Here is a 17,718-nt window from a genome sequence, read left to right as displayed (position 1 = left end):
CACACCTTCTTGCCCCGCAAGCCACCCAGGCGTTCTCCTTCCAGTGATGCTGGGTGGCTTGTAACCTTATGTGTAAACTTACAGCGACCTTGTAGACCAGGATAGAGCTGCCGTTGTGGGTTTCCAAGGCTGTAAATCTGTATAGGCGTAGAAAGCCTCATCTTTCTCTAGCCCAGAGCAGCTGGCAGTTTCAAACTGCTGACCTTGAAGTTATTGGTCCAACTCTTAACCCACTGTGCCACCAGACGTGAGCTGGAATAGACTTATGGCAATGAGTTTGGCTTGGCTTTTATAAATGGTGCCCATCTCACCTGCTCGCATGCAGACATGGTGGCCACTTTTGTTTGATGTACCAAAGGGGTACAACAGGACTTCTCCCCTCCCACCACCCCACCCCACCCCGCCATCCATTGTCCTCTGTGGCCTTTAATCCCTTCCCATAGTGGCCCTCCGTCCCTCCCCCCACTTCCCTGTGCCCCCTCTGCCCTCCCCATACTTCCCTGTGGCCCTCCCCTGTCACCAGGAGGTCTGTGTGTGGAGTGCTTGCTCACCGGCCCTTCTTCCTGCAGGACGGCAAGGTGAATGGCGTCACCGAGTCCACGCGCATCCTGGGCTACACCTTCCTCCACCCCAGCGTGGTGCCCCGCCCTCACGTGCAGTCAGTGACGCTGACCCCCCAGGACGAGTTCTTCATCCTGGGCAGCAAAGGCTTGTGGGACAGCCTGTCCACCGAGGAGGCCGTGGAGGCTGTGCGGAACGTGCCCGACGCCCTGGCCGCCGCCAAGAAGCTGTGCACTCTGGCCCAGGGCTACGGCTGCCACGACAGCGTCAGTGCTGTGGTGGTGCAGCTCAATGTCTCTGAGGACAGCTGCTGCTGCTGTGAGCTGGGTGCCGGTGGGCCTGTGCCGCCGCCCAGCCCCGGCCTCTTCCCACCCTCAGTCAGCATGGTCCTCAAGGACCGGCCGGCTGACGGGCTGGGCGTGCCCTCCTCCAGCAGCGGCATGGCCTCTGAGATCAGCAGCGAGATCTCCACGTCGGAGATGAGCAGCGAGGTGGGCTCTACTGCCTCCGATGAGCCCCCGTCGGGTGTCCTGAGCGAGAGCAGCCCCGCCTACCCCAGCGAGCCACGCTGCACGCTGCATCCCGTCTGCCTGGCCAGCGCCTTCCAGCGCCAGCTCTCCAGCGCCACCTTCTCCAGCGCCTTCTCGGACAACGGGCTGGACAGCGAGGACGAGGAGCCCATCGAGGGCGTGTTCAGCAATGGCAGCCGGGTGGAGGTGGAGGTGGACATCCACTGCAGCCGGGCCCGGGAGAAGGAAAGGCGGCCGAGCCTGCTGCAGGTGCCGGCCGAGGCCAGCGACGAGGGCATTGTCATCAGCGCCAACGAGGATGAGCCTGGGCTGCCCAGGAAGGCGGACTTCTCCTCAGTGGGGACCATGGGGCGCCGGAGGGCCAATGGCTCTGTGGCGCCCCAGGAAAGGAGCCACAATGTGATCGAGGTGGCCACCGACGCGCCTCTGAGGAAGCCCGGAGGCTACTTTGCGGCCCCTGCCCAGCCTGATCCGGATGATCAGTTCATCATCCCGCCAGAGCTGGAAGAGGAGGTCAGAGAGCTCATGAAGCACCACCAGGAGCAGCCGCCACCACAGCCCGTGCCCCCGCCGGAGCCGCTGCCGGACTACTACGACACGCCGCTATGACCAGCGGCGCCATGGACGGCTGCCAACTAGGGGCACCAGCCGCCTCCCCTCTGCCCCCACAGCCTCTTGTAGGAGGTCCTCTTCCTGTTTGTCTTTTTTTTTTTTTTTAATAATGACCACTTCTCTTCTAGTGATGCTTTACCAATATGATTTACCACCTCTGTTAACTTCTTCCCTTAACATATCAAAAGTGTAAAGACAAAGAACAGAAGGCTTAATATATTACAGAGAAACAGTAACGATAATGGGATATTTGTTAAAACGACTTGTTCTGTTTGTTCGGAAGGCAGGGCAGGTGGCCAGTGCTAGTGATTCTCTCTCTTTTTGTCTTGAAAATGATAGACGTTTGTAGAACACGGAGACTAACTCTTAGGAGTTGCTTTACTCTGTCAGGTGACAGAAGTCACTGGGATCCACTAATTTTCTCTGAGAGAACAGTTGATTGAGACATTTCTATTGTAAATAGCTCAGTGTTGTATAGTGATGCTTACAATGTTTTGTAGTCTTGGCAATGGCGTAAGGACACAGCTCGAACTGACAACGTCCCCTCCCGCCCTTCCCCACCCCCCACCTGGAACTCCTGACAGGGTGAAGCCGAGCAGCGGACCTCTGCTCCTCACACAGGAACAGTCGGCCCCAGAGGGGAACCTGCACCCCCAGCCTCAAGCCCTCCCCCAACTTTGAGACACTTTTTAATTGTGTCCCTTACTGCCGCCACAATCAGCATGACTGCCTAGGGTTCAACGAGATCATTTACATACCAAGAGTTCTATGAAAGCAGAATGCACAATAAACAGGTCGTACTTTTGTAATAATAAATATAAAATTTACAAGTACTGGGCCCACCCGCGTTTGTCTCAGTGGCCGCCTTGGGTTCCCATCGAGTGGAAGGAATGCCCAGTTTTTAATGGGAAGGACCTAAAAGGGTGGCATTAGCACTGAGGGAGCTGCCGGAACCACTGGCAAGCCAGCCCTGCTGATCCTGGGGGTGTGTGGACGTTAGAGCAGACACAAAACCCGGTGCATCGTCACTTCTCTGGGGCTCCTGGGGTTCAGGAACAGTCGGGAATACTGGGGGAAATCCAGGGCTGATTGGGCCCTGCCCCTGGCAGGTGGGTGGCGTGCCACAGGTCCTGAAGGAGATGGAGCACTCCTCGCACTTCCCCAGCACCACCCACACGCACCTCATCAGACACATGGTTCAAGCACTAGCTTCCCTCTCCCGTGTGGACCAACTTCTCCACGGACCCTGGTGTCCCTCTCGGGCCCTCATATGACTGGCTCAGTGACCAGGACAATGAACGCTTCTCAGCCTATGTGCTTGGCGGCAATAGGCTGTGACCCTCCTCCAGGGGCCAGGCCAGTGGCTGGCGTGGTGGGGATAGCATCCAGACTTCACTGGTGAGGAGGGCCACATGCATATTGCACTCTGAGGCAACCCCAGAGGCCTCGGGAAGCCCAGGTGCCTTTCAGCCCAGCCAGGGACCAAGGGAGCCCCACACCACTCAGCAGCGCCTGGCCCCTCGACCCACCCTGCCCCACACCGGTAGGAGGGACGTAGTTCACAGAACAGCTCCAGGCCTCTCCAGAAAGTGTCCCCTGGAACTGAGCCAACCCCTCCCCATGTACCTCATACCTGCTCCAGCTCACGCCACAGGGCCCAGCACCACCGCCCTGAGCACACAGTGGAGACCACAGTCACTGGAGGAACCCCTGGTGGCTCCCCAGCACCACTTGTACCAGCGGTCACGGGGGCTAGTGGGTCTCTTCCGAAACAGTGATCTCAGCAGTCCTCCAGTTTGGCCGGAACGTCTTCTGCCCGTGTGTCGGTGAGTCATGCTGGGCGCTCAATACCTGACCGGCCTGGTGGTGAGGCCCCCAGCAGGCACATGCAACCAGGCCTGCCTGGCTGGTGGGGGCAGTAAGCTGAGTCTGGGTCTTTTTGCTCCTCCAGCCTCCAAGCTTTTGGGGTGTTGGAGATTTCGCTTGCATTTTGACCCCGTAGAACATGTGGAGCCTCCCAAGACTGGCAAATGCTTACTTACTACGTGTGAGGATCCCCGGAGCCTGCAGGGTGGAGGAGTGTGGGCAGCTGGTCGGTCCCAGCCTGTCGTAGCCTCTCCAGACTAGGCAGGACGGGCGTCTGCTGGCCGCGGGGGCAGCGGTGAGCACATGCTTCATACGATGGGGTCTGCAGCATGACTAGTGAAATGCAGCTCCCCAGCAAGTGCCCTGGAAGTGGTGGGCATGGTGGTGGATCAGCTACATGTGTGGCCTCCAGCTTCCGGGGGGTGCACCCCGCCTACTACCACCCTAGCACCCTCACTGCCTTGACTCAAACGTACTGCCACACCCAGTGGAAGCGCGTTCATAGTGAACTTTGTCCAGGCCAGTCTCAAGACCCTGCCTCTTCTGACCCCTTCCCCTAGATGACTGTTGTCAAGAGCACCACCTGCTGGAGTGTGCTAGCACTGCTGCTGCTCCTCCCTCCAAGATCAGAAGAAACAAGTTCACATTTCTTATGGCCTTCTTGGCCATAGGATCAAAAGCAAGGCCGGCACCAGGTGGGCAGAGATACTGTTTAATCTGTGTTGTTTCTCACCCCTGGGGTTTCTGGGGTTGTGCAATGCATGGCAGCTGGTTCCTGTGGAGGCGGCCATTGACATGCAGAAATGCTAACAGACATTCTGAGGTCACCTAGAGCTGGGCGGGAGGAGGTCCACTTTCCTTGGCTTGCAACTAGTTTGTCAGTTCTGTAGAGGGAGAACTGGAACCTGTCTTCCCATTGTCGCATAGCGATACCAATAAACCAGTCTGTAACATTAATATGCTCGGGACTTCCCAGGGTGCTTTCGGAACACGCAGAGAAGTGATTCGGTATTTACCCCAGACACACGTCAGAAGATGGGATTTCTTCAGATGGTGGAGGGTATCTGCCCTTACCTCCCTGGTGCTCAAATCAAGTCATGGCTTGGCTTGGCCGTCACTTGTCGGTTCTTGTTAGTGTTCTGTCCCAGGAGTCAGCTCCGACTCAGTGACCCACGCTCAGCAGGATGGAACACTGCCTGCTCCTGCGCCATCCCCACAGTGCTTGATAGGTTTGAGCCATCCCCCGCCCCCACCCCCACCCCGCACTCCATTGCAACCACAGCACCAGTGTGTTGCTTTAGGGTCTTCCTCGTTCACACTGGCCCTCTACGTTTGTTCCAGCAGCCAGGTACTTCCGGTGTCCTGGCCAGTGCCTGCAGCAATTCTCTGGTCTTCATTCATGATCGGGTTTCCACATGCGTAGGAGGCAGTTCGGAGGTAGGTCACTCATACCTTAGGCATTGCTTTGGCAGCAGATTGGCCCAAAGGAAAGTGTTTGGCTGCTAACTGTCAGGTGTGGTTTTTCAAATCTAGCTACTTTCTGTGAGGAAGACAGTGCGGTAGGATCATGGCATTGGGGCAGTGCTGCACTTGTCAGTAGCAGAACCTTATAGGAGAACTGCTGCATTGCCATCCTGACAAAGGAGTAACTAAGGACGGGTAGGAAGACTGACCACAGGGCACAGCAGAAGTGCCACATAGGACAGGTGACCCCTACCGGGGAAGCCTCTGGGATGCTGTGGGAGGAAGAGCCGAGGTCATGGCAGGGAAAGCGGGCTCTTCTCATTTCTTGCCATTGAGCTGCTTGTTGCTTGTCCCCGTGCCCTGAACCCACACACTGCCAATGAGCCACTGCAGAGGGTTGGAGCCGCTCCTGCCACTCATCTCTCAGGGCCTGGCTTCTACTCTATCACCCAAGCTTATTCATATCAAATACTCTTTTCAACAACCCACATGGTAACTGCACACTTGGACTTCTCCAGATGGAATACACAGAAATCAAATTAACTACATCTATGGGAAGAGATGCTGGAGGTGCTCAATATCAGCTGCTGAAACCAGGCCAGAGTCTTGACTGTGGAACCGACCATCCATTGCTCATATGCAGGTTGAAGCTGAAGAAAGTGAAAACATGTCCACAGGAGCCAATATGACCTGGAGTCCATCCCACCTGAATCTCAAGAACAGATGTGATGCGTTGACCACAAATGACAGAAGACCTGATGCGCTGTGGGAGGACATCAAGAACATTATTCATGAAGAAAGCAAAAGGTCATTGAAAAGACAGGAAGGAAAGAAAAGATCAAAGTGGATATCAGAAGAGACTCTGAAAGTTGCTCTTACTCATAGAGTACTAATGCAAGTGGAAGAAATGATGAAGTCAAAGAAATTTTCAAAGGGCAACTGGAAAAGACAAAGTAAAATATTATAATGAAATATGCAAAAGCCTAGAATTAGAAAACCAAAACAGAAGAACATGCTCAGCATATCTCAAAGTGAAAGACCTCGAGAAAAAGATTCGCGCCTAGAGTGGCAATATTAAACGATTCTACGGGCAGACGATTGAGCTATGTAGGAAGCATCCAAGGAAGCTGGAAAAGATACACGGCCACGGCGCCAAAAAGAAGTAGTCGGCTTCCCGCCATTTCAGAAGGCGCATCTGAGTAAGAACCAAGGGTGCTGAAGGAAGAGGTTCAAGCTGCACTGAAAGCATCAGCCAGAAACAAGGCTCCAGGAATTGATGGAATAGCCATTGAAATGTTTCAACAAGTCGAAACACTGGAAGCACTCACTTGTCTATGCCAGGAAATTTGAAAGACAACTGCTTTGCCGATTGACTGGAAGAGATCCATATATGTACCCATTCCAAAGAACGGTGACCCCACCGAATGCTCAAATTATAGAACAATGTCATTGATGCCATATATAAGCAAAATTTTGCTGAAGGTCATCCAATAACGGTTGCAGCGGTACATCGACAGGGAAGTGCCAAAGGTTCCGGCTGGATTCGGAAGAGGACGTGGAGAAGGGATTTCATTGCTGATGTCAGGTGGGGTGTTAGTCTGGGTTCACTAGAGAAACAAATCCATAGACAATCATATATATGAGAGAACGTTATATCAAAGATCAATTGTACATTAAGAAAACATCCCAGCCCAGGCCAGATCAAGTCCATTAGTTCAATATTAGCCCATACGTCCGATACCAGTCTATAAATTCCTCTTCAGAATCATGCAGCCATGCAATAATGCCAAATACGGGAAGATCACAAGCCAGTGGGTGGAAAGTCTTGTGGATCCAGTGGTGGTGGAAGCATTCCATGCTTGCGTGGGTCGCCACGTGGCTCCTCCAGCTCCAGGGCCCTGGCTGCCATCAACATAGCTCCATGTGGCTTGTGAGCAGGAAGATGAAGCCCAGAGAGAGTGGAGCTGGCCTCCAGTGAGCTAATTATCTCCTTAGCGCCTACAAATGAGGTCATCAAGCTGCAACCTGATTGATAGGTAAACTCCACCCCTTCACTCTTAATAGTCTCAATTTTTCACCAGATTCTGTAGCTACCACAGATGGCTGTTGGCTCAAAGCAGAGGACACCAGAAAGATGTTTATTGTGTTTTGTTGTCTATACCAAGGCATTTAACTGTGTGGACCCTAATAAACTATGTAAACCCTCGAGAGGACTAGGAATTCCAGAACACTTCTTTGTGCTCATGGGGAACTTGTAAATGGATCAAGAACAGCTGTGAAAACAGAACAAGGGATGAAGCATGGTTTAAAGTCAGGAAAGGTGTGCACCAGGGTTGTCTCCTCTCACCGTATTGTTCAGTCTGTATGCTGAGCACATCATCAGGGAAGCTGAATAACATGGAGAATCAGGATTGGAGGCGGGCTTATTAACAACCTGTAATATGCAGATGACATACCTTGCTCGCTGAAAGTGAGGAGCATTTGAGTCACTTGGTGATGAAGAACAAGGACTGCAACCTTTCATATAAAGTACGATGTAAAGAAGACCAAAATCCTCATACCAGACCAGTGATAACAGTGATAAGTGGAGAAAGGGTTGAAGTTGTCAAGGAGTTTGTCTTGCTGGGATCCACAATCAATGTTCATGGAAGCAGCAGTTAACAGATAAGAAGATGCTGCATTAGGTAAATCTGCTGCACAAGACCTCTTTAGAGCATTGAGGAGCTGGAATGTTGCTTTGAGGACTAAGGTGTGCCTGGCCCAAGCCACGGGATTCTCCACCGCATCATTTTGCATGTGACAATTGGGCACTGAATCAGGAAGACTGCAGAAGAATCGATGCATTTGAATTGTGGTGCTGGAGAAGAATATTGAAGTACCACGGACTTCTAAAAGGACAAACCAATCTGTATTGGAAGGCATAAGGCCCGAGCGCTCCTCAGAGGTAAGGATGGCGAGGCTTCCTCTTACATATGTTGGACATGTCTGGAGAAGCCAGTCCCTAGAGGAGGACATTGTGCTTGGTGAAGTGGAGAGGCGGATTGACACCACAGACTCCAGCATGGGAACGATGGTGAAGATGGCCCAGACCCAGGCAGTGTTTCGTTTTCCTGGGGGGGGGGGGGGGTTGCTAGGGGTCAGAACAGACTCGAGGGCACCTGGCAACAACATGGCAAGATCTCCTGGGCAGAGGACGGGCGGACCCACACGCAGGTGCTGCTCTCCTGGGTGACATCCTCCAGTGGCTAGCCAGCTGACCTTTGTTGATTATGTAAATAGTCAACTGACTAGTTCCAGCTGAGCCCTGCCCTGTCAGGACTTTTCTTTCTGCCCAGGTTTTAATTTGTCTTGCAGTTAGCACTTTTTCACTCTCTTGGTTTTCTTCCTATTTCTTCTTCTTTTAAAAAAATCATTTTATTGGGGATTCACATAGCTCTTATAGCGATCCACACATCCATTGAATCAAGTACATTTGTGCATATGTTGCCATCATCCTTTTCAAAACATGTTCTTTCTACTTGAGCCCTTGGTATCAGCTCCTCTTTCCCCCCTTCCTCCCTCCCTCCCTCCCTCCCCAGCCCTCCCACCCCTGTGAACCCTTGATAAATTATATATTATTGTTTTCATATCTTACACCATCAGCTGTCTCCCTTCACCACGTTTCTGTTGTTTGTCCCCCTGGGGGGAGGGATGGGCTGTGTGTGGTTATAGGTCGATCATTGCGATCAGTTTGTTCTCTTGGTTTTCTGTACTGTTTCCCATATTTCCTGCCCAAACACACCAAACCTCTGCTGTCTCTTCTTCTCTCAGCAGCCTCCCATGCACTCTGAACTCTTCCACCCAGACCTGTGGGAAAGTCGTCATCCCGGAACCAGTGATCGCAATTCTCTTTGTCTCCTTAATTGGACCATGTCTCCCGCAGAGCACATGTTTTCTTCTGTTTCTTGGTCTAGTGACCAAGAAACAAAACAAAACCCCGCCAAACTCACTGTCACCGAGTTGATTCTGACTCATAGTGACCTTACAGGGCAGGACAGAGCCGCCCCTGCGGGATTCACAGCTGTAAATCTCTACAGGATTACAAAGCTGCTTCTCCGGACCACAGCCTCGCCTGGGCAGCCCAGCACGTAACCCAGTGTGGCACGAGGGCTCCTTAGCAAAGAAGCGTAGGAGTCAAGGTTAGGAGATTGAGCATGTCTGAAAACGCCTCTGCATTCCCACGACACTGGCTAATTAGTGGGGACATGGAATTCCGATCGAGATCCCTTTCCTGCAGAGTTTCCCAGCTCTGTTCGTCGTCTTCTGGCATCCACAGTTGCGGCAGCGGCTGGTGATTGGAAGCGCTGCTGTCTATTTACAGAAAGGGTGTGCTGGCCCCTGTTGCAGAGCCCTGGAGTTCACATGGGCAGAGAGCAGGCTTGGGGCCCGCACAGCATCATTCACACCAGCTAACATTATGAGCCTCACCAAAGAGAAGCCAGTCCAGCCGTCACATTAGGGGCGCCAATGGAATGTTTGGTCAAATAGAGCAGGCTAACTTGGGGGGGGGGAGGGGCTTGTATATTTATTCATTTAATAAATTTGTTATACTTAAAAAATAATTTTATTGGGGGCTCATACAACTCTCATCACAATCCATACATATATCCCTTGTGCCAAGCATATTTGAACATTTGTTGCCATCATCATTCTCAAAATATTTGTTTTCTAATTGAGCCCTTGGTATCAGCTCCTCCCTCCCTCATGAACCCTTGATAATTTGTAAATTATTATTTTGTCATATCTTACTGTCCAGTGTCTCCCTTCACCCACTTTTCTGTTGTCTGTCCCCCAGGGAAGAGGTTATATCTAGATCTTTGTAATCCATTCCCCATTTCTACCCCACCCTTCCTCCACCCTCCTGGTATCGCCACTCTCAGCACTGGTCCTGAAGGGATCGTTTGTCCTAGATTCCCTGTGTTTCCAGTTCCTATCTGTACCAGTGTACATCCTCCGGTCTAGCTGTATCAGGCTGTTAAGTTGATAATTTTGCATGACCCACAACTGATGTTCTCAATATCAGAATGGCTTTTGGCATAAAAAAATGTTCCTGGTGTAGTGAGTTCCTAGTTGGACCACTAGCCACAAGGTCCACTGTTCAACCCACGAGCCACTCTGGGAAAAAGATGAGGCTTTGTGCTCCCACGAAGATTTACACTCAGAGAACCTTAGGGGCGGGTCTCTTCTGTCTACAGGATCAGAATCAACTCAGCAGCAGTGAGCTTGGTTTCTGAGTTCTAGTTCCTGTTAGTTGGCACTTCAGATATTTTTCTTTATGGTCAGATCCTTTGCTTCCCTATCTTTTCTTTCTGAGAGAGAGAACCTTACTTTAGCTTCAGGATATCTTACTGAAAATTCCTCCTACCGTTGTATTTAAATTTCAAAGTCGTTTTTTATTTAAAATATCCTCTGATTGCTTCTGCCTGAATGAGAATATTCCATGTGGTCAGGGTTTTAGCTGTGTGGCATTTTGCCCCTTCGGTGGCTGCGCTCCTGGTGGCTGCACTCCTGGTGGCTGCGCGCCTGGTGGCTGCGCGCCTGGTGGCTGCGCGCCTGGTGGCTGCGCGCCTGGTGGCTGCGCGCCTGGTGGCTGCGCGCCTGGTGGCTGCGCTCCTGGTGGCTGTGCTCTTGTTCTCGTCTCTGTCCTCTGCTCTCTGGACTGGCCGTGTGTGGCCGTGTGGCACCGGAATACCGCATGTCAGCTCCGTGTGGCCGTGTGGCACCGGAACACCGCATGTCAGCTCTGTGTGGCCGTGTGGCACCGGAACACCGCATGTCAGCTCCGTGTGGCCGTGTGGCACCGGAACACCGCATGTCAGCTCCATGTGGCCGTGTGGCACCGGAATACCGCATGTCAGCTCCGTGTGGCCAGTGTGGCTTGCTGTGGGGATGGGGGTGGGGAAGCACTGCCGTGATGTGGCTGGGTGTTCCTCTTTCCTGGGGCAAAGACGGGGTGCTGCTTTAGACTGAGTCTCCTCACCGCGTGGCACCCCTCCTTTCTTCAGCGGCTGCTTCAGCCACTGAGCTCGACGGTAGGTGGTCAGAGGCTCCTGACTTCAGGGAACCCCTCCTAGCATTCAGGAGGGATAGGGATGACACACATTCAACAAATTAACATAGTTCCTGCAGATAATGAAAATAAGGGGTGTGCTCAGAAATGACATTTGACTGACCTGAGCTCTGTGAAGCCCAGGTCTGCAGGACAGGAACACCAGGCAGAGGCACATGGATGCCCTTCTCTCACACTCAAGCACTCACATGAATGGAGGTCGGGTAGCAAATGGCTCGCCTCGTAGAAGAGGTAGACGAACAAAAGGGTCGGCGTATCGTGGATAATTCCCCAGTGGCCAGCTGTCTTCCAGGGCTTCTGTAACAAAGTGCCACGAGCCAGCTGGCTTCCTTCTTTACAGTAGCACATGTCTCACAATTCCAGGTGCTACAAACCCAAAATCAAGGGGTGGGCAGGGCAACACCCTTCCCAAACCCGAGAGAGATCTTTCCTTGCCCGTCTCCCACTTTGGGTGCTGCCAGCCATCCTTGGTGCCCCTTGGCTTGGAGATGTACCACTCCAGTCTCTGCCTCTGCCCTCACGTGGCCCTCTCCCTCGGACGGGGCCCACGAGACCACCCTCATCCTGTCTGCCCTCCTTTCGACTGCCGGGACCTTTTTGCCAAATTAGGTCATGATTACAGCTACACGGGAGTAAGACTTGAACAGATCTTTTTGGGCACAGAATTTAACCATCGACACTAATCAGAGATGGGCCATACTTTGTCCCTCGGTCATAGCCACCTCCGTCAAAGAGACGGAGACTCCAAACCTGAGTACACTCCCTCTTCCTGCCCAGGAGCGGAGTGAAGGCCATGAGGGGCGGAAAGACTGGAGTCCCAGGGCTGCAGGAGAGCTGCTGGGTGGGAGAGGTAGGTGTGTGGGGGGGGGAGGGGGGCGGGGATTAGGACTTCTCTGTGGGTTTTTCTAGCCTGGAAGTGGTACAGGCTAGCGCCCCTGTGCCTGTCTTAAGTAAATGCGTGGTGCATCCTATAGATTGATCAGTTAGATCTTAATAGAGCTGGTCCCCAATTTCCACAGGATTCAATCCTGATGACACCATCATAGGGCGGTGCCGACTTAAGCCAAATACCTCCTTTTGTTTAGTTTTGCTTGCACACCCTCCTACCCGCGGTGTTCGAAGCAGTACGTCATAACATGAAACATCTTGGAGTGAGCTGAGTGCAATCATCTCAATAAAGTATGATCGGCAACACTGTGTCATACATATTGCTAATGATATATGCCCCTCCCCCCACCCAGTAACAAACAAAACTCAACAACTGGCAGCTGCTGCTCACGGTACCTCGAATACGTTGTCAGCATTATGGGTCCATTCAGCACGGTGGATCAAACTGCACCCTTCAAAGATGCCTGTCAACTCGGCTGGGCCGTGGTTCTCAGTCTTAGGGAATTAGCCTCTGTTTGTGCTCAGATGTAATTGTCCTAAGGGTTGTTTCATTCTGTTGTGCACGGGTTTGCTGCAGTCAAAGCAGCTTGAGGGCGCCCAACAATGACAAGTCTGATGTTAATGAGTCCGGAGTGAGGCATTGATGCTCACGAGGCTGGATAATGCAGTCTACAGGATTAGCCTGCCTCCAGTCCATCTCTGTTGAGAGATAAAAGAGGTAAAACAAGCGAGCCGAGATGCGAGGGACCTCAGTTACCACCAAGAAAGAAACGCCAGGGGTGGAACCCATCCTTTGGACCTAGGGTCCCTGTGTACTTGGGGGATGGTGATCTCCAAGGAAAGGTGCACCCCCAGATGTTGGGATAAGCAAGAGCTCTTCTCCAGAATCAACAGAGTGCCTTGCCTTAGAGTTGGCTCCTACCCTTGGACGTCCAGCCGCCTAAACCGAGAGACACCGTCTGTTTCTGAAGCCACCTGCTTCTGTGACAGCAGTTACCCGAGATGGCCACGGGCTCCCTGCAAGACCAGGAAAGGAAGGTGGCTCTTGGCCTCATTTCACATGCGAAGAATAAAGACGATAAAGGAGCTGAGGTCACAGTGAGCAAGTGGCTGAGGGCTTGAACCAGCCTGGCTGACTCTCAAATGGCCTCCTCCTATCATTTGTTTTAACCATCCAGTGGATGTGACACTCTTCATCACATGACACGTGTGTGGAATGTGCTAGCATGCATGCACACGCACACACGGCAGACAGGCTTGGGTTCACTGAGTGTGGAAGTTTGGGGATCAGACTCTCTGCTGCCTAAAAAAGTCTAGACCCTAAACTGGCTCTGCCCCCTACCTAACTCACCACCAGCACGGAGTGAATCCTGACTCCCAGCGGGGCTGCCTCTGTGGTAGGAACTTGGACAAGCCCCGGAGGCCTCAGGCTGTAAAGGAAGGCCTTGGCTGAGGTGGCTCTGTGTCTGTTTCAGCTCTGGCAGTCCCCGCTGCGGCATGGCACTCTTGTCGGGGCCCAAGGGATGGCATTGTGGGCACAGCACCCTGAGGATGGGCCCAGGGAGTGCACACTGCAGGTCCCTGCCTGTCCCTGTGGGGGTGCTATGCCCGTGATGTCAGCATGTGGACGGTGTGGGTCCTCTTCGTTCTAGGGTGAGTGGGATTTAGGGGAACTGCTGTAAAATAGAAAGAAGAGGACTGGTGGTCCGTGGTTCCATGGTCAGCGGCAGGACTGAAGGACAGAGCAGAGGGCCTTGAGGAGGCCAAGTTGAGGGGCGTTTGATATGCACCCGTGGAGGCTCTTGGCTGTCACAGAACAGATCACAGAGCAGGCTTGGGGGTGTCTCCAAGTATCACGGTCCCAGGAAAAGACCTGTCAGATGCGATGTGATTGAAGGGCAGGGGCTGCCTGTTTTGTAGGAGGGAATACAACCCCAAGGGGAGGCTGGAGCCCAACCCACATTGGTAAAGGTCCTTGTCTCTTCTGGGGTGCTGGGCAGCATGATGGTTAACACGCTCCCCTGAAGGTCCAGGTCCACCCAAGGCACGTTGGACGAAAGGCCTAGAGGTCTCCTTCCCCAGGCAGCCATTGGCCCCTGTGGGTATGTACACCTGGCAGCTACAGGTCAGATGGAGGGTACCAGGTGAGTAACCCCACCTTCTTCCAGAGGATGCCCCACAGAGCCTTCTTGGTGCTAACAGCAGGATAAACCAAGGGGCGGGCCAAGAAATTGGACTTTGGAGAGGTCACTGACAGCCACTGGACATCTGTCCGGAGGAAGCAGACAATCCAGGGGCAGAGCAGCCCTGCTGGGTGGGGGCCAAGCTGTGCCCAGCTGGGGAGGACGAGTTGTGGGAGACTGGAAGTGCCCTCCCCAGGCCACCCAGCCTGACAGTCCAGCCACCCACGTTCGGCTCCCACCGCCCCTCCCCCTCCCGCCAGCCCAACCTCCTGAGTGGCTGCTTTTTGCCAAAGGCAGAGACCAGTTGGGTCACCTCCTCTGAGCCTCTTCGAAGTGCTTCTTGTCCTAATGGTCTTAGAGGTTCTTGGCAAGCTCCCCTGTTCTGAGCAGGAAGAAGATGAGCCACAACGGATCTGTTTTTCCACTCTGCCTGTTCCTGTCTCAGTTTTCCATTTCAGCACATCCCCTTGGCTGCCATTCCATGGCTTTACGAGGACGGACGCATCGGAGGCAGGGACCGGGGAGAGGAGGCACCCAGAGCACCCAGGTCAGAGCTGAGTGTTGAACATGGAGGTGCTCGGCTGCTCGGGGAAGCAGCCCACTCCCGGGACACACAAGCACGCTTCGGTGAGCGTGTGACACGTGACACCGGGCTGAAGCTAAGCATCTAGGGATCTCTGTGGCTTTGTTCTGGTGGGGGGGGGTTGTGTGTGGAAACTCCACCAAGAGCCTGATGTCCTCTCGCCCGCAGCATCTGTGCAGGTACCGAGGCCCCAGGGATCCGATGCCTGCAGACCGGCGGGGTTTGGGGGTGGGGGAGAAGGGGGTTGTCACTTTTCAGACTTGCTGCTTATGACCTCGGTGACGATGGCAGAGAAAGTAATTGAAAAAGGAGCCAGAGAAGAGCTGTTTGAAAGCAAGCAAAAGCCCATTACACGTTCTCTTTCCCATTCTCCGCACACGTGCTCACGCACACATACACACACGCACACTCGCTACACCTCAGCTCTCATAGGTGTTGTCCCCCCCCCCCCCCCCCATTCACTGCCACCAAGTCACTTCTGACTCCCAGCAGCCCTGTGGCCCAGAGTGGAACTGCCCTGCGGGTTTCCTCTTTCTCCCGTAGTCAGAAACAATCTGTCTCTGCTCTGTAAAGTCTCTACTTGTGGGGTTTGGATTTGGGCTTTTTATAATGGCAGCAACGGGAAACAAAGAGACTCTCAGGCTTGAGAGTCTGCTCAGAAGATGTCATTTCCTCCAGCACCCTAGAGATGGGGAACTTGTGGTAGTCCAGCCAGCACAGGAGCCAGATCCGTGTCAGGTTTTCTGTCTGTCTGTCTGTCAGCAGAGTGTGCTGCTTCGGAAATGGCAGGCTCTCCATGGATGTGGGCACTTTTGTCAGACAGACACCAGCAGCTCTCAGCTTCCTGAAGCTAATAAGGGCCGGTACTTTCCTACAGTGGCGTGTCTAGGTGCAAGCCTGCTGGGTAATTTTAGAAAGCCCTCGCTCTGTGCGTTAATGTCAGAGATGATGAAATCATGCCTGAGGGAAAGGGTGCAGAGATAGGAGCATCAGGGGTGACTGGCACCCTGCTTCTCAAAGGCACCGGCTGTGACACAGTTAACCTTTGGAAGGCCCAGGGGCTGATGTGGTATTTCCCCAGCCCACAGAGCCTGAAAGGTCAATGGCTTTCCCCTGGTGGAGCAGCCAAGCCCAGGATTTAGAAGACCCCCTGGAGGCCGGACAGGCCCACCCTCCAAGTAGGGGAGTGATGTTTGGGCTGGTGATGAGGCTCAGGGGATTCAAAAAGCTCCCTGTGCTCAGGGTGGGTTTCCAGGGGTCCTGTAACCGAGAGCCAAGGGTACCGCCAGGACTGCCCTGTGTCCTGCTCTTCTGAGACCGCTTCTTCAACACTAGGTCGTTCTTTTCTTTTGAAGATAATTTTATTGGGGGCTCTTACAGTTCTTCGAACATTCCATACATCAATTGTATCAAGCATATTTGTATATGTTACCACCATCATTTCCAAAACATTTTCTACTCGAGCCCTTGGTATAAGCTCCTCTTTTCCCCCTTCCTCCCACACCTTCCTACCCTCATGACCCCTTTGTAAATTATTATTGTTTTCATATCTTACACTGTCGGCTGTCTCCCTTCACCCACATTTCTGTTGTTTGTCCCCCTGGTGGGGTTGTACATTAGTTATTGCTATCGGTTCCCCCTTTCTCTCCCCATCTCCCCGGTCTACTCCCTGTCTTCATGATATCACTACTCCCATTACTGTTCCTGGGGGGTTTCTCTGTCCTGGGTTCTGTATGTCAGGGGCTCTTATCTGCATCCATGTACGTGGTCTGGTCTAGCCCAGTTTGTAAGGTAGAACCAGGGTGGGAGGAAGCATTAAAGAACTAGAGGAATGTTGTCTGTTTCATCGGTGCTATACTGCACCCTGGCTGACTTGTCCCTTCCTTATGACCCTTCTGTGAAGGGGATGTCTATAGATAGGTTTTGGTCCACTCCGACCCCCCTCATTTGCATCAAAATTACTTGTTGGGGTCTTCTGATGCCTGGTACCTGATCCTGGTGACACCTCGTATTCACACAGGTTGGTGTGCTTCTTCCATGTGGACTGTGTTGCTTCCCTGCTAGATGGCTACTTGTTGAATTTCAAGCCTTTCAGACACCAGATGTGATGCCTTTTAATAGCCGGGCACCATCCTCTTTCTTCACCGCATTTGCTTCTGCGCCTGTGTTGACTTTAGCGATCATGTTGGAAGGTGAGCGTCACAGAGTCCCAGGAGTCGGCCATCCCGAGAGGGCACACTGTGCCAATGACATGGCCTCATCCTTAGCACAGACTGGTGACACGAAGGGAGCTCCAAAAGGTCCGTCAGAACACGCTCTTGTGGGAATTGTTAGCAACCTGGACTTCAGTTTAGTGTTCACATGGAGGGCATGTGTCTCTTCCTAGCCCAGATGGGGTAACAGAAGTCCCGCTCAACCGCCCCGTCTTTCCTTCCACTCGACCTGTCCATTCTGGAAGCACAGTAGGACCACCTACCTTGGCTCGATGCCCTACAATTAATTCTGACTCACAGCAACCTTGTAGACAGAGTGCACTGTGCTTGAGGTTTTCAAGTCTGTAAATCTCCATGAGAACAGACAGCCTCATCTTTCTCCCCCAGAGCAGCGGAGGGTGCAAACCTTGCTGTCAGTAGCCCAGTGCTTAACTCTGTGTGCCACTAAGGCACGTAGACCCACCTAGAGCACTTAAAAAAATATTCAGGTGAGCCACACCCTGACTGTGAAATTGATTTTCCACCCTGGTCTCCAAGTGACCCAAGTATGCGCTCTGGATTGAGAACTGCAGATGGGGAATTCTGCCGACCTCTTCCCCCCTGTCACACAATGAGGTTGGGTCCCATGGAAATGACCACTCTGACCCAGAGGCCTGCTGACCACCCTTTTGCAATTGCTCTTGCTTTCCCAGAAGCTGTCCCAATCCAC

The 17,718-nt window shown here is 52.9% G+C and overlaps 1 protein-coding gene across 1 annotated transcript in view; it reads left to right on the top strand.

Moving 5' to 3' along the window:
* Positions 1-2,535, top strand: part of PHLPP1 (PH domain and leucine rich repeat protein phosphatase 1) — a 191,883-nt gene extending 189,348 nt beyond the window's left edge. Inside the window, exon 17 of the mRNA XM_075532660.1 lies at positions 570-2,535. Within this exon, the coding sequence (XP_075388775.1) occupies positions 570-1,700 (1,131 nt within the window). The 3' untranslated portion in view covers positions 1,701-2,535. The remainder of the gene's footprint in view (positions 1-569) is intronic.
* Positions 2,536-17,718: the final 15,183 nt, after the last annotated feature.

Source organism: Tenrec ecaudatus, chromosome 15 (assembly GCF_050624435.1).
Source record: "Tenrec ecaudatus isolate mTenEca1 chromosome 15, mTenEca1.hap1, whole genome shotgun sequence".
Classification (NCBI taxonomy): Eukaryota; Metazoa; Chordata; class Mammalia; order Afrosoricida; family Tenrecidae; genus Tenrec; species Tenrec ecaudatus.
The sequence above is the reverse complement of the archived record's forward strand: the minus strand, read 5'-3'. Positions and strand labels throughout refer to the sequence as shown.